Genomic DNA, 27,102 nt, shown 5'->3' with positions numbered 1-27,102 from the left:
TGTATCTTGTTATGTTAATAAGGCGACTGCACGGACAGGGGCTGGTTGCCAGGGAATCAACCTCCTGATTGGAGGGATGGAATATTCAGTCCCTCCGCACCCCCAACCCTCCCACCCCCACCTGACCTCCCAGGGCCTGGAGGTTGAGCCAATCCCCAAGTGGCCAATGATTTAATCAAGTGTGCCTGTGTAATGAAACCTCCATAAAACCCATAAGGACGGCGTTTGAAGAGCTTCCAGTTTGGTGAACCTATGGGAGTTTAGGGAGAGTGTTGTGCCTAGTGAGGGCATGGGAGCCCTGTACCCTCTCCCTGTAACATTGCCTTATGCATCTCTTCCACCTGCCTGGTCCTGAATTATATCCTTTTATAGCAAAAACGGTAATCTGGTAAGTGGAAAGTTTTTCTGAGTTCTGTGGGTCACTCTAGCAAGTTAACCGAATCCAAAGGGGGTGGGGAGATCATGGAAAACTGACTTTGTAGCCACTCGGTCAGAGAGAACAATCTGGACTTTTGACAGGCATCTGCAGTCCAAGGAGGGGGTCACCGAACCTACAGCTGGGCAGACAAAAACACCGGTGACAACCTGGATTTGCAAATGACATATAATGTCGGGGGTGGGGGGTGGGGCAGGCCTGTAAAATTGAGCCTGTAACCTGTAGAATTGATCACTATCTCTAGGCAAAATAGCGTCAGAATCAAGGGACCCAGCTGAATTGTAGGGCACTTGGCTGGCATCCTCAGCATTGTGTGTTCAGAGAAACCACACCCCTCACATTGGAAACTGGGTTGAGAGCTTCTTTACGTGCCAAAGCCCCATGCCCAAGGGTCTAACTTAACTAATTGTGGGGGACTAGGTCCCTAGTATAAGGTCCCCTAGGGGATCATAACATGCAGCTGCCTGGTGCAAGCTACAGGTGACTTAGCACCCTAACTCCACATTTAAGGTCTAACAACTTGAGAAGCATAAACAAACTTTAAATTAAAAACAAAACAAAAAAAAAAGGGCAGCCCTGGTGGTGCAGCAGTTTAGCGCCGTCTGCGGCCCAGGGCGTGATCCTGGAGACCCCGGATCGAGTCCCACGACGGGCTCCCTGCATGGAGCCTACTTCTCCCTCTGCCTGTGCCTCTGCCTCTCTCTCTCTCTCTCTCTCTCTCTCTCTCTCTCCTCTCTCTGGGTCTCTGTGAATAAATAAATTCTTTAAAAAAATAAAAATAAAAATAAAAGAAAAACCCTACATTTTTAAAGCCGTTTTAGCCATACGGAAAAATGTATCACGAAGTTCGGAGAGTTCCCGAATATTCCCTCTTTACCTCCGCCACCCGGATTACCCCCATTATTAACCTCTGGCGTTGGTGTGGTCATCTGTTACAGCGGATGAACCATGATAACGATTCGTTTTCAGTAACTAAAGTCCCTGGTGCAAGTCAGAGTTGGCTCTTGGTGGTGTAGGCTCTGTGAGCCTTGACGCACGCATAACGTCAAGTCTTCAGCACCACGGCATCAGGATAGTTTCCCTGCCCTGAAAATCCCCTGCGCTTTGTCCAGTCATCCCTCCGCCTCCGCCTCCCCCAGGCCCTGGCAACCACTGATCTTTCTGCTGTGTCTCTACTTTCACAAACTTATTTTTAAAAGCACTTAAAAATGTAGCTAATTAAATCTTTTGGCACTTAGTAAGGTTTCCACATTTGCAACGACAACATTTCCAACTCTCGCTTTGTAGCTTTTAGTCGCTGCCACCTTTAATCGGGGGGACAGAAATAACAATTTTAAATTTAAAACCTATCAAACTCTCCAAACTAAATAAATGTAAAGGAGAGGTAAACAGACTTCTTCAAATGCTGGGTCTGGTTCAGTTTGCGGCGTTCACACTTTTCCACGCTGCTAAATACAGCAAACTGGGCTCCAACTTCTGGAACACGCCGCCGTGTTCAGGAAAGAAGGCAGTGGATTCCACAGGCCATTAGCACCTGCTTCCATGGGATGATGCAGAGAGGTGACCTGTCAGAGGAGGGTCGGCAGGGAGGACAGTCGTGACAAAGGAGCCGTGTGAGCCAGGATAATGGCTGGCGTACCAGGGAAATGTCCGCTGTTCAGTTTTAGAGCCTGGCACGCACAGTGGCACACAGTGAGCTATGGGGCCAGAGGGGTCAAATGGGCCGGAGGCGGGCACCGAAAACCATGTCCAGATTGGTGTGAACCTGGCCATAGGGAGCTGTTGAAGGTGCGCAGGTAGCAGAGTGACCCAGGCTGAACTGTGAGGGGAAAGGACCCTAAGACATGTGGCAGACAAACCCCCTGGGGAACCTTTTTGGGTGTGGCCGATTCTCCTGATGGAACGTATGTGATGAGGGGTCGATCCTGGCTGGAAGCATTTAAGCAGCATCGTACAAATCACACGCTCTCCCTTGAAGCCTGCATTCAGACAGTGGCAACAGGAGATGGCAGGGCCTCTGTCTCCTGAATCCCCGAGGAATGGCGAGCAGGTCTCTGCCAATGAAGCTGTCCAAGTAGCCGGAGCCAAAAACGATCTCTGCTGCCTTGAACCTCTGCAGTCTGCGGGATGTTTGTCCTGGCAGCAGAGCCTAGCAGGGCTGCTAGGAAAGTACTGCAGGCCCAGGGGAATGAGGGTCCAGAGGAAGGCAGCAGGGTGATGGTGTCATGCAGTGTCAGCTGTCTGTTGCCACCCCAGACTTGGGAACTTAAGATAATAAGTGTTTATTTAGCTTATGTGTCTGTGGGTTGGCTGGATGGTTCTTGTAGACTCACTCACACACCTGGTGGTTGCCTGTGGGTCTGGAGAGGTGGCTCTGCACCACTTGGCTGGAGTCTCCCTGTTGTCTCAGGGTCACTGGTTTGGAATGGGCTTGGCTGGGACCACCAGGTGGCTCGGCTCTACCCCATATGTCTTCCCTTCCGTGGGCTAGCCTAGAGATGTTCCCCTCGTGATGGCAGAGAGGAAAGCAAAGAAAGCAAAAACAGGCAAGTACTTGTTTTTTGTTAGGTCACACTAGCTAACGTCTCCTTAGCAAAGTAAGTCACATGCCTGAGCCTTGCGTCTAGGGTAGAACAGAGGCTCTGCCCGCAGTTAGAGGACACACATACAGAGAGGGGTGAGGAGTTGGGGCCACTTGGGCAACTACAGCATCACATCACAGAGGTGAAGCCACAGGACTTGATGCCTGATTGGACATGGGGGGGGGGTATCGTGACTCTTTACAGCCACGGCCACTAGCCTTTACCGCCACTGCTACACATGCCTGCCACTTTGTCCATCTACATGTGGCCTCTTTTTGGCTGCCCCGTGACTTGTTTTGACCAGTACGATGTGAGAAAGTGACCTTGTCTAGCTGCCACATAAAGGTGCTCAGGCTAAACCACTGAATGATTGGAGACCACGTGGAGAGACAGTGGCCACATGGAGGGAAACTAAGGCACACGTGAAAATGAGAATCTCCTACTCAATTCCCCTGTGGACGGTGCCACGTGAGTGAGCCCAGATAAAACCAGAGGACTCCTGAGAAATAATAAACCATTGTTGTTTTAACCACTATGAACATACATACATGGGGGTGACTTGTTATGGGGAGTTGCTAACTTGCTACAGGGGAGATGGTGAGAAGGAAGCAAGGCTGATGCTTAGACTCTGGACTCGAGTTCGTAGAGCAGTAGCATTCTCTAATATAAGAATTCCAGAAGGAGGAATAGGGTTTGAGGGAGGAGTTGTGGATAGAGGAGTGTGCCTCTACCGCCGGAGAGGCACCCACGTGGTAAAATCCGCCAGGTGGCAGCTGAACTAGGAAGAGCGGGGCTGGAACTTCATGATGGATAGTGGATGATGCCATGGACCTAAAGCTGCTCACCCCAGAAGGATGTGGAAAGTGTGCCTACGAGTGGGCCAAGGACAGAGTTTTGAGGCGCACCCCTCTTCAGAAGTGGTTCTCAAACTTTAGTGGACAGAACTGCTATCTGGTGAGAGTGTAAAGATGCGCATTCCCCAGCCCAGCCCTTGAATTTCTGACTCAGGTCAGGATGGGCCTGGGAATCTGCTCTGCAGCCTCGTGCTTGCCCTACTGCTCGCACGACCACAGGTGGAAAATTCTATCCCAGGTGAGACAGGAGTTTGGCCGGGGATGGTGGGAGAGAGATGGGAGCAAAGCTGAGGGGAGGCTTATTTGATTTTATTTCTTAGTGTAGAATGTGATCGTTTACAGCCTTGTGGGGAGGAGTGCGTAGTGAGGGAGAGACTGAAGAATGGAAGATCTTTCTTCCCTGCTACTGAGGAGACAGACTTGCTGAGTGGAAGGGTCCCCTGGGTAATCAGAGACTGCGGGGCTCTAATGTGGCACTGCTGCTGAAGACAGCTGGCGGGAACATGCCGGAAATGTCTGCGGGGACCTCAGGAGGACATGAAGCGGGCAGGCCTCGGGTCCCTACTGTGTGGCTGGGAGGGTGGGGAGGAAAGAGCCTATGGTCAGGAGAGTTGGGTGGAGCCTTCTGGCTGTGAGACCCTGAGCAAGCTGCTTAACCTCTCTGAGCCTCACTTTCTTCAGTGAAAGGAGGATAATGTGCATCCTGCTCCCAGTGTACGGCATAGTGGTCAGGAGCCCAGGCCCTACACCACAGTTTCCTGGCACCCTAGCTATGCTGCTTTCCAGCTCTGAGACCTTGGGCAAGTCATTCTTGGTGACCCTGTCTTCCTACCTGCAAACTAAGGTCACAAAAGTCCCTGCAGGTGAATTCCTCTCTGACCTCTCTGACCCCTGGGCTTGTTCATGCTGGTTCATTCCCTCTGAAATACCATATGTCCTCCCCACCGCCACCCCGTCCCTCCCTCGGCTTTAAGGAATCGCCCTGGTTGTCTCGTGTCGTAGCCTTTGTAAAGCTGTAGTTACCTGCTTCGTCATCTGCTGCCCCAACCAGGCTAGGTGCCAGGACGACAGGACTCGGGGCGGTTTGGTGGCGCCAGCACCTCGCACACGGCCACTTGGCACCGCGTATCACGGATGACAGCCCGGGTTCATCACTCTGGCTCCCTCGCTAGGAGCTGTGTGACCTGAGGAAGGAAGTTCAAACATTCTGTGTTCTCATCCGAAGGCACAATTCTGGAAACACTGCTAGAACGGATTCAGGCCAGAATGAGGCTGAGTGCAAGGCTGATGAACAGGATTCTCCCATGATCTCAACAAATCGCTTCAGATTCTTTCTTCGTCACAAACGGAAAAGCGGACCATCCGATGCAGAGGTGGGACGGACGCCACCTTCACCAAGTGGTCGAGGATGGGACCCACTGGTGTCCTGTGCCTCTGGCCGTGGCACAACAGTTGTACACATCCGTCAAGTACCTTCTGCCAGAATCTCTTAACCTGAATCTAATCATGAGGCAGGGAATCAGACAAATTAAGATACTGGGGTGGGTTTTCTATAAGGCAATTGGCCTACACCATATCCAAATGTATCCATGTCCTAAAGGATGACCCCCCACCCCACTCCCCAAAAAAGGGTAAGGGGTGGTGAGAAGAGGACTGTTCTGAATTAAAAGGCACTGAGAACAGAGGAAGGTGCGACTTTTGATTGGATCCAGGATGGGGGTGGGGGTGGGGGGAGCAGATCTTATTTGGGACAGCTGAGTAACCTTGAATATAAAGTTTATTTTAGCTAATAACTTTGCATCGGTATCAAATTTCTTGGGTATGAAAGGGCATGGAGGTGTCGCGTAGGATAACGCCCGTGTTCCCGGGAGCTCCGTGCTGAATAATTGACGAATGCTCTCGGCAGCTCAGTTTAAACCGGGACAGAAATTGGGAAAAGTTTTCAATTAGCAATAATCGCGCCTCGGATAAACCTCATTGGCTACGATACTGCCACTGCGCAAAGCTAGTCCCCCTCCCCCTCCCCAGCACCTGACGAAGTCCGCGCGTGCGCACAGCCCCCTTTCCGAGACTTATTTGGCGCGCCTGGAGAGTCAGATTGGCGCCGGGAGGCGGAAATACGTAAGGGCGGGTTCCGGTGACCGCGCAGACGTCGAAGGCGGCCGAATGGAGGAGGTGCCTCAGGGTGAGCGCACGGAGGGGGGCGTGGGTGGTGGGGCTGAAGGGACAGGAGCCACTCTAACTGTGACCTTGTCACCGCGCAGGCTGTCCCGGGACCGGCAGCGCCCAGGCGGGCCGAGGGGCCTCATGTCAGGGCTGCCCCAACCAGCGGCTCTGCGCTTCCGGAGCCGGCGCGGCTCCCGACCCAGGTGAGGAAGGGGCAAGGCCTGAACCGGAAGTGAAGGGCGCCAGCCAGGAAGAGGCGGGACCGGGAGGAGACCGGCAGTGGGAAAGCACCGAAGGAAGTAGCGGGATGGGGCGGAGCCTGAGGATCAGTGACTGGCGTGGAGTCCAATGGGATCTCAGGAGGGGCGGGGCTAGGGGTTTGAGCGACGGGGCCCCCGCGGCTGGAGAATAGGGTTTATAGACCTTGAACTAGGGGTTTGCTCGGGCTTATTATTTAGACAAAATTGGTTTTTTTTGGGAAAAGGAGCGATTTTCTCACTCACTTAGCATAAATACGTATTGATTTCTCCTGAGCATAGTGCTCTGCGCTGGGGTTACAGCTGTGAGACAGGGTTACTGCCCTAACGATATTAAGCTAATAGGGGAGACGCTCCATAAATAACTGAGCGAGCGAGGAAATCATCGCAGTGATAAGTTCGGCGAAGGACAAGTCGCAGGATGGGGAAGGCTCTGGGAACTCGCCTAAAGGATCTTAAAAAGCAGGAGGCGGGATCCCTGGGTGGCGCAGCGGTTTGGCGCCTGCCTTTGGCCCAGGGCGCGATCCTGGAGACCCGGGATCGAATCCCACGTCGGGCTCCCGGTGCATGGAGCCTGCTTCTCTCTCTGCCTGTGTCTCTGCCTCTTTCTCTCTGTGTGTGACTATCATAAATAAATAACAATTAAAAAAAAAAAAAAAGGAGGCTGGGAGGATGCTGAAGGAGTTGAGCGGGAGACTGGGGCTGGATTCCTGGGTCCTGCAAACGGGGTGACCTTGAGTGAGAGTCCTCAGGTCTCTGAGCCTCCGTTTCCTTATCTAAAGTGGAGGAGGGGCACCTGGCTGGGTCAGTCTGCAGAGCGTGCAACTCTTTTTTTTTTTTTTTTTTTTTTAAGATTTTATTTATTTATTCATGATGGGGGGCTGGCAGAGACACAGGCAGAGGGAGAAGCAGGCCCCATGCAGGGAGCCCGACGTGGGATTCAATCCCGGGTCTCCAGGATCGCGTCCTGGGCCAAAGGCAGGTGCCAAACCGCTGCGCCACCCAGGGATCCCGCCTCCTGCTTTTTAAGATCCTTTATGCGAGTTCCCAGTTCCCAGTTCCCGAGTTCTTCTTTAAATAAGAAGAAGCTAGTATAATTACCTCATGGTGTTATTTTAAGGAATTGAAGTGAAATGTTGAATGCACAGAAAATGTATGATCTGTGATAGTTACCTGTGACTGGTCCTCATAAGTGTTTGCTCTTTGTCAGGGACTCTCAACCTTGGCACTACTGACATTTGGATCTGGATAATTATTTGGGGTAGGAGGCTGTCCTGAGCATTGTTAGACCTTTTTTTAAAGATTTAGAGACAGAATGCAGGCAGGGGGAGAGACTCTCCAGCAGACTCCACTCTGAGCACAGAGCCTGAGACAGGGCTCGATCTCATGGCCCTGAGATCAGAGCTGAAACCAAGAGTCAGATGCTTAACCAACTGTGCCATCCAGGCACCCTGCGTTGTTAGCCAGTTAGCAGCGTCTGTGGCTCTACCCCCTGCATGCCAGTAGCACCCCTTTCTGGTGACAACCAGAAATGTCCCCAAGGCAGATTTTGCCCCTAGGTTGGGAACCATTACTATGTGTGGAGCTCTCCTGGAGCTGGGAGTGTAGCAATGAACAGTTCAGATAATTTCTATTCTCATGGAACTTGTATCCTAACAAGAGGAGACAGAGAAGTGAACTAATAAACAAGAAAATGTCAATGATGTCAATAGCCTTTGTAGTACTTACTACTGTCACTGATTATGTGGTATTTCACACACAGTCCTGTGAAATAGTCCCAGAGATTTAGCTCCTTCTAGTCCATTGGAAGAGTGACGTTTGAAATTTAGTCAGAGACTTCATCACCTGATTTGCTTTCTTTGTAGCCATAGAAGAAATCAAAGAAAAAATGAAGACCGTGAAACACAAGATCTTGGTGTTATCTGGGAAAGGTGGTGTTGGAAAAAGCACATTCAGTGCCCACCTTGCCCATGGCCTAGCAGAGGATGAAAACACGCAGGTGAGACCTTGGGAAAAACTGGAAGAGGCTCCTGTATGAGAGTTTGTGATGCTTCCTAGAGAACTGATCCCTTAGACCAAGTTGAATTGGTCTCGGGAATCTAGATCCTTGCAGAGAGAAGGAGGGAAATGCGTGGGGGAAATGCATCAGATTCTCTGGCTGTGAAAATGGATAGCAGGTGTAATGTCTCTTGGCATGCTGATTATTTTGTTAAGTTCAGACTTCTTTTTCTTAGCCACTTTCTACTTGTGTCTGGGTGTGCAAACTATAACCTATGGGCTTATTCAGCCCCTCTCTTGCCTTTCTATGGCTGTGAGCTAAGAATGGTTTTTATGTCTATAAATGGATGCTTTTTAAATTATTTTTAATAAAAGATTTTATTTATTTATTCATGAGAGACAGAGGCAGAGACACAGGCAGAGGGAGAAGCAGGCTCCTTGCAGGGAGCTTGATGTGGGACTCAATCCCCAAACCTGGGATCACGCCCTGAGCCAAAGGCAGACGCCCAACCAATGAGCCACCCAGGCGTCCCTATAAACCGTTGCTTTTAAATTGTTTTATAGTATCCTTGATTTTTGTCTACAAAACCTAAAATACTGTTGACCCTTGAACAACAAGGGTTTGAACTGCATGGTTCCACTTACATGTGGATTTTTTTAGTGGTACTATAATATATTTTCTCTTCATGTTTTTCGTAACATTTTTTCTTTAGCTTACTGTAGTAGTGCAGTGTATAATATACAAATAGGTGTTCATCAGCTGTTACCTATAAGCTTCTGGTCGGCAACAGGCTATCAGTAGTTAAATTTTGGTGGAGTCAGAAGTTACACATGAATTTTCATGTATAAGACCCCTAATTCCCACCTTGTTCAAAAGTCAAGTGTATTTTCTCTTTAGCTCTTGAGGAAGGAAACATTTACCAAGCCTTGAACTGGGCCTCTCACCTAGTACCCAAGTATACACATGAGCATGCAATCACCAAATTGCTCAGTAAAAATCCAGCTGCTCTCTGGATTTCAGCTTTAATGAAAGATGCGGTATGGAGAAGAAGAAAAAAATAATTTTCACCACAAAGTTGGAATGGAAATTTACAGTACCTGCGATTTTAAAAATACATTGGGTTATTCATGGGACTCATGATAATTTTGCATTGACCTTAGAAAAGTGATCCTATCACTTACTTTACACTTGATACCTAATAAAACCATGAATACTGTGTTTTCTAATTTTTTTTTAAACACGGAACACATTCCATCTTTGTGTTCTTGTAAAATGAAATTTTATTCAAAATTCCAGTGGAAAAAATGCTTACACATCAGAACTGCTAGAGCACCACGGATGTCTCTTAGAACCCAGCTCTCGGGGACGCCTGGGTGGCTCAGCGGTTGAGCATCTGCCTTTGGCCCAGGGTGTGATCCTGGAGACCCCGGATCGAGTCCCACATCAGGCTTCTGCATGGAGCCTGCTTCTCCCTCTGCCTGTGTCTCTGCCTCTCGCTCTCTCTCTGTCTCACATGAATAAATAAAATCTTTAAAAAATAAAGAACCCAGCTCTCTGTCAGGGTGAGCCCTGAAGCAAGAGACCTCGCTAAGGACTTGTGTGCTGGCTCTGTGCGTGCCCTGGGTTAGAGAGCCTACTGTTCTCAGGATGGGAATTGCCAATTAACTGCCCTCTCCCTTCTCACGACACTGTTCATGTTTCCTTTCCAGGAAAGCAGTTGTTTTGTTCATATTGAAAGCTGTGTCTCCCCATTTCAATTCTTCCCATGGTCTTCATGCCTTCTTCGTACATTGACTTATTTCTCAGTATTTGTTTTCTCTTCATGCATTTTGAATGAATTAATTTTATATATGAGGGTTGACTTTCAGTTCAGATTTCTCTTCTAGCAGATAAATAGCTTTTCCCCTTTGACTTAAAAAAAAAAAAAAAATACCAGTAGGGGTTGTAGAGGTACATTTAATCTAATGTTGAAATTTCAAAACTGCCACACATTGTCCTTTCTATTTTAAAACTCTAAAAGCTGGTTAAATTTCAGTGTTGTGTGCTAATAGTAGATAAGCCGTCCTATGTAAGCATGAAATCGTACTGTAAGACCTTAACATAAGACTTTATTTTCTCTGCAAAAAAAGTCAGCTACACTGGGCCCACCATTCTGACACATGCACAGTACACACACAGGCGCTGAGACACCACCCAGTCCCCAAGGACTCCAGGAATACAGTTTTCAAATCACTGGATTAAGAAATTAGAGTTTGCTTCAGGGGTGGGCAAACTTGTTGTGTAAAGAGTCAGATGGTGAGTATTTTAGGTTTTGTGGGCCATATGGTTCCTATAGCACCTGTCCAGTCCTGCCCTGACACACAAAAGCAGCCATAGACCATCTGTAAACAAACTTGGCTGTCTTTTAACACAATTTTATTGTCACTGATACTTGGATTTCATATAATGTTTATTTCATGAAATAGAGTTTTTTTAATTCCACCCCCATCCCCAGCCTTCTAAAAGTGTAATAACTGTTCTTACCTTGTGGGCTGTACAAAAACAGGTAGCAGACTGCGATTGGCTCCAGGAGCACTGGTGCTTGCTGGGAGAGTGCGTCTTTGGAGGAAGACTGAAAGTCTGGGCCAGCCTGCCCTTCTTGGGAGTGAGGAGGCTGGACTTGGTGAACTCAGTGTTCCTCGCACTTACCCAGGCTCTCCATTCTGCCTTATTCCTCCTTTCTGTTCCGATCATTTTCTTTTCTTTCTTTTTTTTTTTTTTTTTTAAGATTTTATTTATTCATGAGAGAGAACAGAGAGAGAGACGGGGGGGGGGCGCAGCGGCAGAGACACAGGCAGAGGGAGAAGCAGGCCCCATGCAGGGAGCCCGACGTGGGACTCGATCCCGGGTCTCCAGGATCAGGCCCTGGGCTGAAGGCGGTGCTAAACTACTGAGCCACCCGGGCTGCCCAGTTCTGATCATTTTCTAATAGTGGAGCTGTTTGTGCTGGCCTGCCAGTCGCTGAGGTGGGCTTCTCTGGAATCTGGCCTCCACCATCCCAAGATGTGCTCTAGGGATGTGGGACCAGGGAGAGATGACTGGGCTTGGAAAGGAGGTGCCTGGACTGTGAGGGGGACCAATGGGGTATGTGTATGTGGCTCCTCCAGTGAAGAGGGCTGAGGACGAGGCTGAGCCAGACTGGGGGAGGCTTTGAATGACCTGCTAGGACATTTGGCAAGCAAAGAGGCAGGGTTTGAGTGTTGCTTTGGGAGCATTGCAAGGATAGTCAGCCGAGTGTGTGATTTGGGTATCATCGGAGGGTACAGGAAGCTGGATGGGAATTGGTGTTCTCCTCTCCGTGAGCAGCCACGAGGATCCAGATCAGGGAACAAATGAGGGCAGAGTCAGGGAGGTAGAAGAAGCAGGGCCTCAGCACTTTGGAGCAGAGGGGCAAGTCAGAACTCTGAGCATTTGGGGCAAGGTGGTGGGCAAGGTAGAGCATGGTGGCCAGGAGTACAGGCTCTGCAGTCTGCCCAGGTTCACATCCCGCTTTGCCCATGCCGCCTCTCTGACCTTGGGCAGGTTACCAGCCTCTCTGCCTCGGATTTCCTTGTAGAATGAGAGTCCGGAGCGAGTGAGATAACGCACAGTAAATGTCCACGACAGCAATCAGTATTACTTTATCCACTGCCTGGAAGGTGGGGGAAAGGCACTGATGATTTCTGCTTTGGCACCAAGTTTGTAGCCTACCCCCACCAAATACAGTGCTGAGTAGGTTCAGAATCCACTTGTTGATTTATTCTTCTGTTAATCAACAATCTCCTGCCACCTGAGGGTCAAATTTGTATTGGCCAATTGGTTGGCCAAAAACTGATTATTTCTAAGAGAGTATCCGTATCATCCAGAATGCTCTTTGCTTTTAGAAGCTATCAGGCATGTGTGTGTACGTACGCACACAATTTTTTTTTATTTAAAATCAGATGATTAACATGGTGTAGTATTAGTTTCAGGGTAGAATTTAGTGATTCTTTTTTTTTTTTTTTTTTTTTTTTATGATAGTCACACAGAGAGAGAGAGGCAGAGACATAGGCAGAGGGAGAAGCAGGCTCCACGCACCGGGAGCCTGACGTGGGATTCGATCCCGGGTCTCCAGGATCGCGCCCTGGGCCAAAGGCAGGCCCTAAACCGCTGCGCCACCCAGGGATCCCCTGATTCATTGTTAATAGTGCTCATTACATGAAGTGCCTTACATGCCCATCACCCACTTAGTCCATCCCCCTCACCCACTTCCCCTCCAGCAGCCCTCAGTTTCTTTCTTAGAGTTACGAGTCTCTTATGGTTTGTCTCCGTCTCTGATTTCATCTTATTTTCCCCTCCCTTCTCACATGTTCATCTGTTTTGTATCTTAACTCTCTGAAGATGGGCTTTAACCAGGCCAGATACAAGTACGTACTTGGAAATAGAGAATTTTTTGCATATTATGGTGCTTCTGTGTAATTCTGCTCTGAAGTAGTTTGCCCGGACTTTGCAACTGACGGAAAATGCTCCATCCAGTGTGAAAATATGGCAAAGTAAGCTGGTTTTCTTTATGCAACAATAGCTTACCAAAAAAAAAAAAAAATCTGTACTTAGGAAAGTGTATTTCCCCACAAGTCCTACTCATGACTGAGAATGCCGCTGTATCCAGAGGGTGCGGGATGTTGACAGATCGTAGACTCCCGTCTGCCTGGTTGATTAATCTCAGCGCACATTCCTCCCTTCCCTAAATTCAGAGGGGAAACACCCAATCCCTTTTCTGTCTGGTGGAAGCTCATCCCTCTCAGCAGGACTGTTCTATGTTAGTGTTCAAGGCAGACAGGCGTCCGGTGGCTTATAGCAAAGGCCCATGAGCCAAGAGGGAGCAGAATTGGGAACCATCCCCACCCCCCCGACTAATCACAGGCCAGCCAGGGATGTGTGAGTTGTGGTGAAGGGAGCAGGAGGAGCCTTGGTGGTTGTACCTGAGCTGAGGGACACCAAAGACTATAGCATTAACGGGTCCACCTTGGGGCTTCCGGGCTGGAGTGTTTGAGGCTCCTGTGGCTTGTAGACTTTGGAGCTGGAAGGGGCCTGATGATTTGCACACTTGTTTCACAGATCAGAAGCTTCAACAAAAACATTTTGTAGGAGGTGACACAGCCATTTGAGTGCCAAGAATCAGGACTAGAGCCCACCTTCCATGACCTCTTCTTAAGGGGATGTTTGGGGGTGCTGAGTATGGGAAAGGTCTGGATCCTGACAGCACTCTGCTCCACCAGTCTGTGGCTGGAAGAGAGCTGTGGCAAAACCTGTTTGTCTCATCAGGTTTCTAGCACCTTCCACAGAGGCCCTGGTTAAGATTTACCCAGGCACTTTGCTCTCTGCTCAGGTTCTCTGGCCTGAGCAGAAAGGGAATCCGTTGGATAGATTTAGGGTAGTTACAGGTTCAGCAGGAAGTCCGCAAAAGACAGGACACGGGGCCCCTCGGAGGTCTGCATAGTGGGGACATGTCACAACTTCTTTGAGTACCACCCCAGGAGTGAATGCCCGTGATTTGTTTCCGCATCCTCACATCCTTCCACTCCATATTCACCTAATTGGTTGTGGGGAGCATAGTTCCTTGAAATGTTAAATTGTTCCTGAAAGCAAGGGCAGAGACTGAGTGGCTAGAAACTGGGAGTCCCTTTCAGTCTGTTAGGGTCGCGGTGAGGGTGTGGTTTCCTAAGTCTGGAGGCTCTGAGGTAGAATGTTTGCAGTCATTAATGCACTTGGTCCTTCTTTGTCTGTAGGTGAAGGCAGGCAGGTCGTCAGCCCAAGCATCGCTCTGTTGCTTCTTCAGTTGGTCCAGCAGAGGGCAGGGGAGGCAAGCGGCTGATAGGAGAATGAAGAGTCTTCCTGATTACAGTACAGAGTGAAGAAGCGGAGGTGGGGCTTTGCTGGGAGCAAAGAAACTAATTTAGGGCAAGTTAAAAAGTTACCCAGTGGTGGTGTACTTTAGATGCTTGATATATGAGCTTTCAAGATGAATATTAACTCTGCTGTTCAGACTGTCTCAGATCTTCTCGTTTCTCACACCCAGAAAACAGCGTGTCTGGGGTGAAAGTCTTCCGAGGTTGCATATTCACTAGCAAAGAGCTTTTCTAGACTTCCTTCTTATTTTCAGTTTTATTTTAGAAATTGAGGTTAAGCCATCCTTCACCTTCAGGATCACAAGATAGGTGAGCTTGGTGAGAGCTCAGCATGAGGTTCTACTCTGGCCCTCCTCTCCAGGCCCCCTGGGGTAGCAGAAAGAGCCCCGGTGTTGGGAATCACCAGACCTCAGGTTAGTCGTAGCTCTGCTGCTTGCTTACTGAGCAAGTCACTGGGCTTCTCCGGACCTCCATGTCCTCTTCAGGGTAATGATAAAGCAGGGTAATGATACTCACTCCTTAGGCATGTGGTAAATGCCGAGTGTATGGTGCTTGGGCCTGATACTGGGCCCAGAAGATCACCCTGGAGTTAGGCGCCAGACTTGGGGGATGGGTGTGGAAGTCAGTGATGTGTGGATGTGCTTTGCCAAGCTCTCTATACGAGTTCTAGACTGTGTGTCTGTGGCCTGGAAGATGAAAGTTGGAACTCCCCCGAGATTCCTTTCCATTTCCCCTTCCTCCTTTCAAACTCAGACCCTCTCCCCCTCCCAGTTGTGCACATCTGGAACATGGTATATTCTGTTGCATCACTGGTTTGGTCTCTTCTTGTTTCCCAGGTTGCTCTTCTGGACATTGATATATGTGGGCCATCGATTCCCAAGATAATGGGCTTGGAGGGAGAACAGGTAATAACTATAGTACGAACCTCAGGGAAGTATCCTCACAGCAAACCATAGCACCGAACTGCTAATCCCAAACCAAGGGGTCAACAGAGCCATGTGTTCTTAGGTGGCCATGCAAAGAGCAGCTCGGTGTTCCTAGCCTTCCGGCCTCAGCATCAACTGTGAGCTTTGGGGTTTGGAACCATATATAAAGTACACCCGCACCACTTGAGAAGCATTAGTTTCAGTGCCTTCTTAGAGGGGAAGGGAAACAGCAAGCAAAATGCAGAAGTAGGACACAGAGACTTCACACTGCTGGGAAAGCCAGACCAGTCTGTGCTTGGTTCTGTACCCTGGAAACAAGGGAATGTTTTTGCCCTTGTTGTCACCCCTGGGGAACTGAGACTATGAGGTGGGAGAGTGATGTGGGGTGGGGGACAGGCCGTGGCACCACCACAGTCCATGCAGGTACTGGTTACTCCCTCCTGGGTTGCAGGGAGCAGTCCCAGAAAGGGTCCCTCTTAAAGGCAGTGCACTGAAATGGGGCTGGGCGGGGGGTAGGGGGGTGCTTGGATGTTTCAGGATGTCGGATGGGTTCATTCTTTATGTGACTGTTGGGTGCTAGGATATAGTGGTGAGCAAGACAAATAAAGCCCCCAGCCCTGATGGGAAGAGGCAGCTGATAGATAGTAGAAAATGAAAGCTGGGTAAGGGGACGGGGTGAGCAAGGGTGTGGTCAAGGGCACCCCTCTATGGAGAGCTAGCGAAGAGCCTTATGGGCCAAGGGAGCAAATGCAGGAGTCCTGAGGCATGAGTGTCTGCAGCAGGATGACCGGTGGCAGAGGGACAAGGGGAGGGTAGCTGGACAGTGGCCTGAGGCATACAGGCCAGGCCTGTGGACTCTGCTCAGGGCTTGGGCGAGGCTGCCGAGGGTGCTGGAAAGGGGTGATTCCATCCAGGGTGGAGGCAGAGCTGCACTGTCCAACGTCTGTGCCCACGTGCCCATCAGTAACACTTTGTAGTACTCAGCCACAGTATGGCTGTGTGTTTGTTTACTTATGAGTTATATACATCTAGCACTGACTGTACCGGTACATGAGTGTTTGATAAACACTGATATTTTCATTATGGTGTTGAATGGTGAGATAAAACAAGTCCCACTATTTTCTTCTACACTGCGGGTCATTTCGTTTATTCCTCTTTTAAGCCTGTCACCATGGAGAATGAGTTTTAAATAGGAATGAAGAGTGATGGTTGTTTTTATTTTTATTTTTAAAATATTAGAGAGAGAGGGCCAGAGATAGAGCACGAGCAGGAAAGAGAGGGAGAAGCAGGCTCCTCGCTGAGCAGAGAGACCAACATAGGGCTTAGGACCCCAGGATTATGACCTGAGCCTAAGGCAGACGCTTAACTGACTGAGCCACCCAGGCGCCCCTTTTTTTAAAATTAAGACCTGGGTGAACTAGGTGCAGAGAATGAAGAGTACACCTTGGGTGATGAGCAGGGACTCAATGTATGGAATTGTTGAATCATTATATGGTACCCCCCAAAACTGATAACAATGTTGCACGTTAACTGTACTGAAATTTAAAAAGGACACAAAAATTAAAAAAGACTTTAAAGCCAGTCACCCAAGATAATGTATTACAGGGTTGCATTTCTATGAAGTGTCCAGAACAGGCACATCTGCGGAGGCAGAGAGGAGATGGGAGTCGCCTAGGATTGAGGTGGCATGCACGTCGGGGTGAAGGATTGGATGTGACTGTCACAAGGTGTAGGGTATCGTCTCGGAGTGATGAAAATAACTGACTGGTGCCCAGCTCTGGGAATATTCTGAAAGCCACTGAATTGTACACTTTGAGCAGTAGACTGGTGTGGTATGTGAATCAGATCTCCCTAGAGCTGTTAGAGAGGTAAGACTTCTTCAAGAAAATGGGCCTTCTGTCTTGGCTCCTAGGTTGCCCTAAAGCCCAGCTGCTGAGACTCGTGTAGTTAGAAGTTGAGTCAGTTCTAGTTTCACGATGAAGAGGCGGTGCAGAGTTGAATGCCAGCTGTTAAAGAATACCTACTGAAGGAGAGTGTGAATCTTGAAGTGGCCCCACCCTTCCTGTTGGCCCCCTCCTCCCAGGGGTGCAGCAGACCAGCACTGAGTCACTGACACTTAGGCCACAGGTGGGGCAGGTCCTGGGCTGCCCATCTCGCTGAAACAAACACCTTCACTCCTGGATTTGGCAGAGGCAGCCTTGCCCGCACCACAACCACCTGCGTTGCCCCAGCCACCCCCAACTGGTCCTTGTCCTATTTGTAAAATACCTTAGACGCCAAATTATGTTTGAATTCAGCCAAGTTTACCTCCTGACTAGATCTCTAAGCAGAGTTTCAGAACATTCCAACGTGTGTGTTGTGTGGGGGGGTACAGCTTCTGTTACCCGCTGCCTCTCCCCCAGCTGCTCACTCTCTAATGAGAATTGAGTGGGAGCTTTAAAGACAATGAACTGTAGTATGCCCAGAGTGCAGAATTTCTTACCGGTGAACGTCGATGTTTATGTTCATGCAGGTTCACCAGAGCGGCTCGGGCTGGTCTCCAGTGGTGAGTTTTTACACCTTTGTCTTATTTGCCGGGTAGTGTATTCCGGGTCGTGTGTTCAGAACGGCTATGGTTTGGGCGGGCAGCACTTTCCTCAACCCAGCTGTCTATCAGTTAAGTAACAATCAGCGTGCCCTTGTAGACATAGGGAGCACGGGTAATGTCAGGGATTGGCACACTGTGTCTGTAAAGGGTCAGACAGTACATATTTTCAGTCTGTGGGCCATACACTGTCCAGCATTGTAGCATGAGGGTCATAATGTGCAAGCGAATGACCATGTATTCCAAGAAAACTTGATGGACAGGGCCAGAAGGTGGGCCAGATTTGGCCCTGGAGGCTGCGGTTTGCCAGCCCAGGGGAGGGTAGCTAAGGACATACTTCTGCTGTGGTTTCTTCACTCTAGCACATGGCCCCAGGGGGCCTCGTTCAGGTCCCCCTGTATGATAACCCTTCCTCTCCCAAAATGATTTGTGAATTCAAAGAATGAATAGACCCAAGATCACATGATCATTTTGTTCTCAAAATGCTTTCAGCTCCGATAAACGACAAGGAAGTGACCTGTGCTGTGGTTTTAAGTGTTCTTTGCTTCATCCTCTCCAGTTCGTGGAAGACAATCTGGGGGTGATGTCGGTTGGTTTCTTGCTCAGCAGTCCTGATGATGCCGTTATCTGGAGGGGACCAAAGAAAAATGGTTTGCCATCCTGCTTTCTCTCCGTGAGCATGATCTTCCAAGAGCAGAACTACTTTAGGTTTCCTTTGCAGCCTGTCCCATCAGCATGGCAGCAGTCCTCTGCTGGGCTTTGCAGAGGATCATGGTTAAGCATCTGGTTGCCTCTGTCTTTGCTGGTTGAAGAGAGCTAGTAGAGATACTCGTTTTTGTTTTATAATTTATAATGTCTACTTTGAGTTTCTCTGTCTTTAAAGCCTATGTGACATTGGAATTGTTTTTACTCTAGTTTTATAGTAGCTTATTTAGGTCCAAGATGTGAGTGAGGTGAAATCCTAGCAGGTTGATTGGGCCCAGAGCTTAAAATAACAATGCAGAAGTGTCATTTGTAAGGCAGGGCTTCTCAGCCTTTGCAGTGTTGCCATTTGGGGCCAGATAATTCTTTGTTAGGGGAGGGGTGGACTGTGCTCTACACTTGCAGAAGGTTAGAGCACCCCGGGCTTCTACCCACTGGATGCCAGTAGTTCCCCGCACCCCAGTCATGACAACCAGAGAGGTCAAGTGTAAGTGAAGAACATAAAGTGCCTCTGTAGAGTTGTAGGTACGGAAAAGAGAGAAAAGGCATCACTGGCTCGCCCTCTCTCTCCTTAGGCATGATCAAGCAGTTCCTTCGTGATGTAGACTGGGGAGAGGTTGACTACCTCATCGTGGACACTCCTCCTGGCACGTCGGATGAACATCTCTCGGCTGTCCAGTACCTGTCGTCGACACACATCGATGGGGCGGTGATCATCACCACTCCCCAGGTGAGTGAGTGCCCCAGTAGAGCTGGCTTTGAACTGTGCTGTGTTGGGAGCTTCTTTCTCATATGGCTTTGAGACCCTTTTCTGGAAGCAGCTCCCCAGAACACATGCTCCAATAGTCCTCAGGGTGGATCTACAAAAACTTTGTTAGAAGTTTTATCTTTGGTATTTGCTGTTAACAAGTAGGCATTCCACGATTATGTATGTGCACAGATCAAAGCAGTAGTGGCTCAGAATTGCCCTTCACATTTCCTTCACTCAGCCGGCAAGACCACTGGTGCCATTCAGTTTGGCTTATCCCTCGTGGTCCTGTTACCTCTGCTGTGCTCATGCTTCAGTCCTCATAACCCTCAGTGCTGCTTCCGTGCATCTTTCCCACCAACTCCCAAGACCGCCTGGTTTTCTGTAGAGCCACCCTGGGGTGTATTCTAGATAAGCTGCTATGGTCCTTGCTGCTGCTTTAGCAACGCCCAGCTCTTGTTCCAAGCCCAGAGGCCATACTGAACCCAAACTGAGAGTGCGCGGTAGTGTCATCCTGAGTGAATCCAGCAGTGAATAGACGCAGTCTGGTCTGCGATGTGCTTTATTATTGTTGCCAAGAAACCAGCAGATTATTCTGCTCAGCTGTACCTTTTGTCATGATCCTCTTCTCCAATCCTAAGGAAGCACACCAAAGGGGGCCTCAGTCTGTGAATTAGTATCTCCTCATGCTTCACCAAACCTTCACAGAGCAGCACCTATCTGTGGCTCTGTGCCAGGCATCAGGGAGGAAATGGGCCTGTCCTCCCTCATGGCCTGTATGATTCACTGAGGAATGTGGGTACCAGACACTGCACACATGCAGTGCTCCAACAGCGGTGTGACACGCCCAATGGGCCATGTGAAGATGCCTGGGTCGGGGAGTGGTAGGACGGGATGCATGTGAGATGTCTGGTGCCCTGTGGAGGGTGTCTTGGAGGCACGTGGAAGAGCAGGATGCCGCATAAGTGGCCAGAGATAGGGAACACCTGGCCTAGGGGGTGGCAGATGGATTTGTCTTTGATAATGCTTTCAAATTTTTACAGTGTTTGGGCCCCACTCTAGACCAGCAGAACTGTCAAGGGTGAGTCCCAGACGAGTTACCTAAAAGGAAAAATCTTTTTGGAATAGAGCACTGTGCTGTGGGATGTTGATAGTGGGGACGTTTCATGGGTGTAGGGGCAAGGGACATATGGGAACTCTTTCTGCCTAGTTTTGCTGTGAACATAAAACCATTTCTCAAGATGGCCTGTCCAAAGCCACATTTACTGTGAAAAGAGGGTGTGGTGCCCCCCTTGGGCTCCAGAAGAGGGAAACAGATGGAGCAGATGCTGGCCCTTCTCCAGGAAGCCATGGGAGGACGCTCCACCCTTTGTGTGGAACGTTTATGGAGAGTGTGACTTAACACGAGGGTCACCCACCTTCTCAGAGCCCTTCACTGCCACTTGCACAAGCAGGTGACTCTTTTGGGGGTCCTTTTTGACAAAGCGGGGCCACCAAGGAGAGAACCACAGTGGTGCAAGGAGCACGGAGACTAATACCAGTTTATACTGGTTTACTTTCTAGCTAAATGCCTTTTTGTCTGTACCTCAATCTCATAGGGATGAAGAACCAAATGTGTGCCTGGGGAGAAATAGGTGACTCGAAGCCTTGAACCTTTGGGAACTCAGAAGCGTTAGAGCCACAGAGGGTAGAGTGTGGCCACACTTGACAACAGCAAGTGAGGAATAATGTGTCCGTGATACCGTGACCTAGGGGGCATAGAGAGGGTGCCAAGCCTGGATGTCACACTCTACGTATCACTGTAAAAGGAGCTTTTTAGAGTTCAGAAGTGAATTTGATCTAACTAGACTATTCCTCATTTTCTTCTTGTCTATAAAGTTGTTTGTGCTCATAATCTAGATCAAAGGTTAGCAAACTTTTTCTATAAAAGGCCGGATAGTAAATATTTGTGGACCACACGGCCTGTCACAGCCACTCATTTGTACCATTGTAGGATGAAAGCAGCCAGTGATAATATGTAGAGGAACGTATGTGGCTGTGTCCAGTTTATTTTAAAAAACAGGGGTGCCTGAGCGGCTCAGTTAAGTGTCCAACTCTAGGTTTTGGTTCAGGTGGTGAGATCAAGCCCCACGTCCGTTTCCATGCTGGGTGTAGAGTCTGCTTGAGATTCTTTCCCTCCCCCCATCCCACGCCCTTTTTCTCTCTTGAATAAATCTTTAAAAAAAAAAAAAAAAAAGCCAGACATTGAGACTGGCTCACAGGCCACACTTTGCTGTTCCCCTGACCTAGAAAATAGTGCAGTTTGGCTTGGTGTAGTATATCAATGAGAAAATTAGAACATGAGGATATGATAAAAGGTCCTTTTTTGTGCATTTGTTTTCTGTTGATATTTGGCTGTTCACATTTATCCTTTTGAGGTTTGGCGGGGAATAGCAGCTAGCATAGGGCTTAGTGCATGGATGACACTAACGAGATACTTACTGAATACTCTGTAAGGTTTCATGGTGGTCAACCTACTACATTGCACCAACCGTCCCTGCAAGCACGCCAACTTTTTTCTTATGCTTTGACTTTGAAATGGTGTTTTGAACCTTGATAGGAGGTGTCTCTCCAAGATGTCCGGAAAGAAATCAACTTCTGCCACAAGGTGAAGCTGCCCATCATCGGAGTGGTGGAGAACATGAGTGGCTTCATCTGCCCCAAGTGCAAGGTGGGGGCGCATTGGCCCATGGCTCGGCTAAGCAGTCCCTTCTGAGGAGGAGGAAAGCCTGGGGAGGGGTCTCTGTGACATGGTTTATGCTTTTCCTTGTCACTTTGGAAAGTAGAATCACAATCTCTATTGCTGATTTAATGAGAATTCTTCTAGTGGTTAATGTTTCACATTCAGACAGCCATTTTTTTTTAAGTTGTTTTAAAATGTCCATTTTTAATGATTCTGAAATAAAATCCTAATTCTTCCCTTTTTAACTTACCTCACAGAAGGAATCTCAGATATTCCCACCAACGACAGGGGGTGCAGAAGTCATGTGCCAGAATCTGAAGATCCCGCTCCTCGGAAAAGTGCCTCTGGATCCACACATAGGTGGGTGAGTCTAATTGCCATCCTGACCCTCCATTGCCAGATGGGGCCTTTACACCCTGCTCACTCCGCACGGGCATGACTGGGCAGTGCGGCAGCAGACGCAGAGCCCACCCTCAGGAGCTCAGCTCCGGCCTAGGGACACAGGCATGTCACCGTGGGAGTGAGCAGACCGAATATGAAGGGTGTGGTTGGGTGAGGCGTGGAGGGTGGGGCGAGGACTGGTCAGGGAGGTGCTGGGAGGCCCCAGAAAAGGAATCCACCAAGTAGAGAGGACAGGACAGGGAAATGCCATGGGTGTGTGCTGGGATCCTGTCTCAGACAGGAATTAGGTTCTGAAGTGAAAGGCATGAATCAGAATTAGCCTTGAAAACCCCTTAGGAAGACCGACCTGCCTCCTGGGAGGTCCAGCACAGCGTGGACAGCCCTGTCTCTCGGCATTAGATGAGGGCGTTGGCCTGCCTACGGGGGCCCCGTGCATGAAAAATGTTTCACCCTTTTCATCCCAGAGTCCTCTGGGTCCCTTCCATGAGCGGCAGCAAGACTGACGGAGGGGGTGGGGTGGTGGACCCCATCCCTATCCTGCACTCACTCTAGAGTGTCAGCTTGCTGAGCACCATGATCGGGAGGGCCACTCACATTCTTCAAATTATACTTGCCTCCAAATGTTTGTTTCCCTGAGGTAGAGTCAAACTTGCTTAAGTTAGCTGAGCCTGTGACGTGAGGAAGTGGTAGGGTAGTTGCGTCAGCAGAGGGGCCTGGGCCAAGGGAAGCCCGGGGAGAAGGCGGGAAGGCAGGCTGGAACCCAGATGTGGACGGCTCTGCAGCCAGGCCCGAGAGCTGGGCCTTCAGGGTGAGGAAATGAGAACCTGAGACTGAGAGGGAGGCCTTCAGGCGTCCCTGTAGGGGAGTGTGAGGAGGAGATTAGGGCTTGCCCAGACCTGGAGATGAGGCACACAGCAGTGGGAAGGGGACACGATTTGATGCTTGGGGAGAAAGATGGCAGATGTCTGCGTACTCTAGAAGATGGGGACAGCCCTCAGAAGCTGTGACCGTTGGGGGGGGGGGCAGTGTTGTTGAGGAGAGCAGGTTCCCTCGCATGTTGGGTCTAGAGGAGCCTTTGGTTGGTCAGCAGGCTCAGGGACATTGTGGGACGTGCCTATTCAGGCGACATTGCTGGGGGTGTGCAGAGTGGAGGAGCCAAGAGTGGGGTGGGAGGGCGCAGCCTTGAGGGGCTGCTCAGGGACTGACGGCTGCTCTGAGAAGCCTGGTACCTAAGTGCATATCCAGAGAACCTTCATCGTGTATTCTCCGGCCCTGAAACACCACTTTGCTCTGTGTTTTCCCCCATGAAACATGGAAAACTCCAGCTGCTGCTTTAGCGAGTATGCAAACACCCAGGAAGATGAATCTGTTTGCACTGACCAGACGTGGTGCCGAGTTTCCCCACCTTAACCCTCCAGGTCTAAGAGTGTCTCCTGCTCAGAGGCCCCTCGAGGCAGGTGGATGTAGGGATGAGTATGAGTGACTTGAGGCGGGTCACTGCCCGTCCTGGCTCACTCACTGCTGTCAGCCCCAGCATGTGCCACCACCTGAATGTGGCCCCGAGGACAGGCGTGGTGGGCAAGAGATTAGGGGGATGCCTGGCAGAGAACGGGCAGGCAGCCTGCTGAGGCTGGGAGAGCCTCAGACCCCAATGCAGGACCCAACCCCCGAGAAGGCGAGGGGAAGGGAGGCATCTGCCCTCCTGCCTGGCTCCAGCTTCTGCCGGGCTTTTCTTTTTAGGGCCACTTTTCACAAAGAAGTGAAGTTCTGAGTACTTGCCAGGAGCCAGTAGCACAGCAGATGCCCTGAGGGCAGCTGCTACTCAGTCCCAAGCTCAGAGGATGAAGGAGCTTCTGGGGAGTGGGCCTGTGTGACAAGTTACGTGGCCCTAGCCTCCCTTCTAGCTGAAAGCACAAGGCCCGTGGGCATCAGAGAAGGGTGGTTGGCGCTGTTCTGTACTTGAAAGCAGGACAAAACTGTGAGGTCACTGTGACAGGCCACCTCCCTCCCCGCCAGAGTTATTTTTGTCCAGCGAGAGCAAAGGCAGATCCCTGGGAATAGGACGGCGTGAGGGCACACATTTCAGCCTGTGCTGGGATCCCTGGCAGAAGGTGCCATATCTCTGGCACTGTGCTAAGCCTGTGGACCCACCCGGCTGAGGCTCTGGGGTCGATGTCCAGCCTCAGAGCCCGGCTCTTCCACCGCTAGCTGGAGGCTCCAAGCCCTGATGGCCTCATCTGTAAGAGGGGGTGGTAACCGTGCCCCCTGCCTGGGGAGTGGCAAAGATGACAGGAGAGGAGACCCAGAAAACTGCAGAAACCAGTTCTTTGGACAGTAATGCCTGGTCAGGGAGCACAGTGAGAGGGATGGAAGTTTTATTAAAACGGGGAAGGGGAGGGGGAGGGTCCCCCGGGGCAGGGAAGACTTGAACACTGTGAAAATTGTACCCAGTGGCTAGTATGTGACTCTTCTGGGACCTAGGACTTCCGGACCTGGTCCAGCACATTCCCAGGGTGACCCGGGTTCATTTGGACTCCAGCTCTGCCAGCCCCTCCTCCTGGCTTCTTTCCTCTCTCACTTTCCCTGGCTTCTGGGGCAGCTGGCCTTGCAGGGCCCAGCTGAGGTGGAGCAGTGCCACTGACTTGCTTTTGCAGTCGTGCCGAGCAGGCAGGCGCAGGGGGTCTGCCCAGGTTTGGGGGTGGGCAGAGCAGTGGAGGAGGGGCAAGGAGCACCTGCCTGGGCAGCCCCGAGGAGTGTAAATACACACGTTCCACATGTGTACTTATGCTCGCATTCATCTCGTGTGTTTCCTCAGCTATACTCTCCACTGCAAGTGAGGTGGGCTCAGGGTCTTAACATCACAGGCCCGAGAGGGCCTCCAGTTCACCTTGCCACAGTTTTCTTCATGGATTTTTTTATTTCTCTTCAAGGTAAGAGTTGCGACAAAGGACAGTCTTTTCTGATTGACGCTCCGGATTCCCCAGCCACTTTAGCCTACAGAAGTATCATTCAAAGTACGTGTGTGCCTGAGTCCTATGCCCTGCTGGGTGTGACCATCCCATTTAGAGCCATTTATGGGTCATTAGGGTCACTGCCCCTGAGCCTCGAGTGGGGACAGTAGGGCTCGCTCGTGAGGGCTGGGATGACCCCTCAGCCCAGGACGCCAGGTGTCCATGAGAAAGCTTTTGAGAGGAGAAAGCACATGTGTAGCCTGAGGGTGCTGGTGAGTGGCCAGTGGAGGCCTGGACGTTAAGGCAGCTTGGGCAGGGGCAGTCGTTAAAGCTGTCATGGCGTTCCTTTTACCTAGGAGAAGGGCATCCAGGGCGGGGAATGGCATTCCCAGGCTCTTGATCTGTGGAATGGGCCCATGTAAGATCTCGAGCCACACACTTAGGACCGTGGACAAGCACTTTTGAGGAGTCAGCATCGGCAGAAACAGGACTGTTTTGGGAGTTCAGCCGTGCAGGGCTTCAGCCTCACCAGCACAGGTAGGCTGCCTGAGAGAGGGGCACCACATCACCGCTTCTCTGTTGTCTCATGTTCCAGGAATCCAGGAGTTCTGTGGTCGCCATCTGCCAGAAGAAGGGCACCTCATCAGTTCCTGAAACATGAGAGTGTTCAGGACACAAGCTGACCCCGCAGCCCGGCCCAAGCAGCCTGGGGACACGGGCAGAAAGGGACCAGACGCTGGTAGGGCGTGAAGTCATTTTTTCAGAGACCCTTTAATTGTCGTATTCATACACTGTCAGCATACATAAAGGCATTCTTTACCAACATGCTGTCTTAAGAATAAAAACGTCTCAGGCCTCTCCGCTGAGGCCTACTTCTGGCAGGAAACCAACGGCTTATTGGTCAGGGAATTCTTCTCTGCTGGAAGCTTATTTAAGAACAGAACCTCTTGCTTCAGCCACTGCAGGCTCAGAAGAGAAGCCTAAAAAAGAACCAGAGGGATGGATGTGTGGCTTCATTGTAAAATCCAGTCGTGGTTTTAAATAACAGTCCAAACGCCATTGCTTCAGATTGAGAGGAAAAATGAAAATAGTCCCAAAAAGCCCATAAATCACCCACGTAAACAGAACGGGGGTCTGTGCCCCGTGCAGTAATATATGTGCAATGTCCAGTAATTTCCAGTGTCCTCCAAGACCATTTATGGGGTATTTTTGTTTTTTGTTTTTTGTTTTTTTTTTTAATTACATAAAAGAGAGTGACGTAAATTCTAGAATTCTCCTCGTTGCCGGGAGATGTGCAGGAACTGGCACCAATGAGGGAAGAGGTGATTCCCAAGTTCCAACTCCCTCTGGGTAGCTGTGGAGAGTTGGGCAAATCCCGTTGTTCTCTCCCCCCATTCCTGCCCCGTCCCTTGTGCCTGCACACAGGGTGGAGTTTGCACCCCTTCCATGTGAGCCAAGGGAGGGGGCCGTGGAGCCCTGGGATGACCCCCTACCCTGGCTGGCTCCCACATCGATCTCACTTCTTACCTAATGCTTGTGAATCTCCAGCCCCTCCAGGCCAGGCTTCTGGAAGTCACCCGGGCCAGCCTGCAAGAAGACAAGTCCACTGTGGCTTTGTCCCCACACATGAGGGGCCTGATTCTGCTGATTCAAGGGCCAGAGCAAACCCACAACATAACCAAAAACCTGCAGGGCTCATTGCTCAATCAAGGTCTTGCTTGGCAGAAAGCAGCACTGTTCAAATTTTAAGACGGGTCAAACCATTTTAAGAGGAGCTGGTCAAATTTAAAAGATCTCATGCTTCTAGAAATAAATGCGAGGTGTGTGTGTGGTACTTAATCCTGTAGTTTTTTTTTTTTTTTTTTAA

The 27,102-nt window shown here is 50.0% G+C and overlaps 2 protein-coding genes and 1 non-coding gene across 5 annotated transcripts in view; 1 reads left to right on the top strand and 2 right to left on the bottom strand.

The window, feature by feature from the left end:
• Positions 1–5,743: 5,743 nt before the first annotated feature.
• On the bottom strand, positions 5,744–5,879 carry LOC121488585. Its single transcript, XR_005987189.1, has one exon. It is a non-coding gene; the product is annotated as a U4 spliceosomal RNA (small nuclear RNA).
• Positions 5,880–5,984: 105 nt separating this feature from the next.
• NUBP1 (nucleotide binding protein 1) lies at positions 5,985–27,074 on the top strand. The gene is made up of 11 exons (XM_041749664.1): positions 5,985–6,057; positions 6,137–6,241; positions 8,161–8,294; positions 15,037–15,105; positions 17,639–17,671; positions 18,270–18,360; positions 18,988–19,142; positions 21,760–21,870; positions 22,140–22,242; positions 25,215–25,298; positions 25,831–27,074. The coding sequence occupies exons 1-11, from the start codon at positions 6,039–6,041 to the stop codon at positions 25,887–25,889; spliced, it is 963 nt and encodes a 320-aa protein (XP_041605598.1). The 5' UTR covers positions 5,985–6,038; the 3' UTR covers positions 25,890–27,074.
• TVP23A (trans-golgi network vesicle protein 23 homolog A) overlaps positions 25,988–27,102 on the bottom strand; it is a 31,357-nt gene continuing 30,242 nt past the window's right edge. For all 3 annotated transcript variants that reach the window (XM_041749665.1, XM_041749666.1, XM_041749667.1), the window contains 2 exons: positions 26,763–26,822; positions 25,988–26,215 (listed from right to left, as the gene is read on the bottom strand). In XM_041749665.1, the coding sequence (XP_041605599.1) occupies positions 26,763–26,822 (60 nt within the window). In that variant the 3' untranslated portion in view covers positions 25,988–26,215. The remainder of the gene's footprint in view (positions 26,216–26,762; positions 26,823–27,102) is intronic.

Source organism: Vulpes lagopus, chromosome 3 (genome assembly GCF_018345385.1).
Source record: "Vulpes lagopus strain Blue_001 chromosome 3, ASM1834538v1, whole genome shotgun sequence".
Classification (NCBI taxonomy): Eukaryota; Metazoa; Chordata; class Mammalia; order Carnivora; family Canidae; genus Vulpes; species Vulpes lagopus.
The sequence above is the reverse complement of the archived record's forward strand: the minus strand, read 5'-3'. Positions and strand labels throughout refer to the sequence as shown.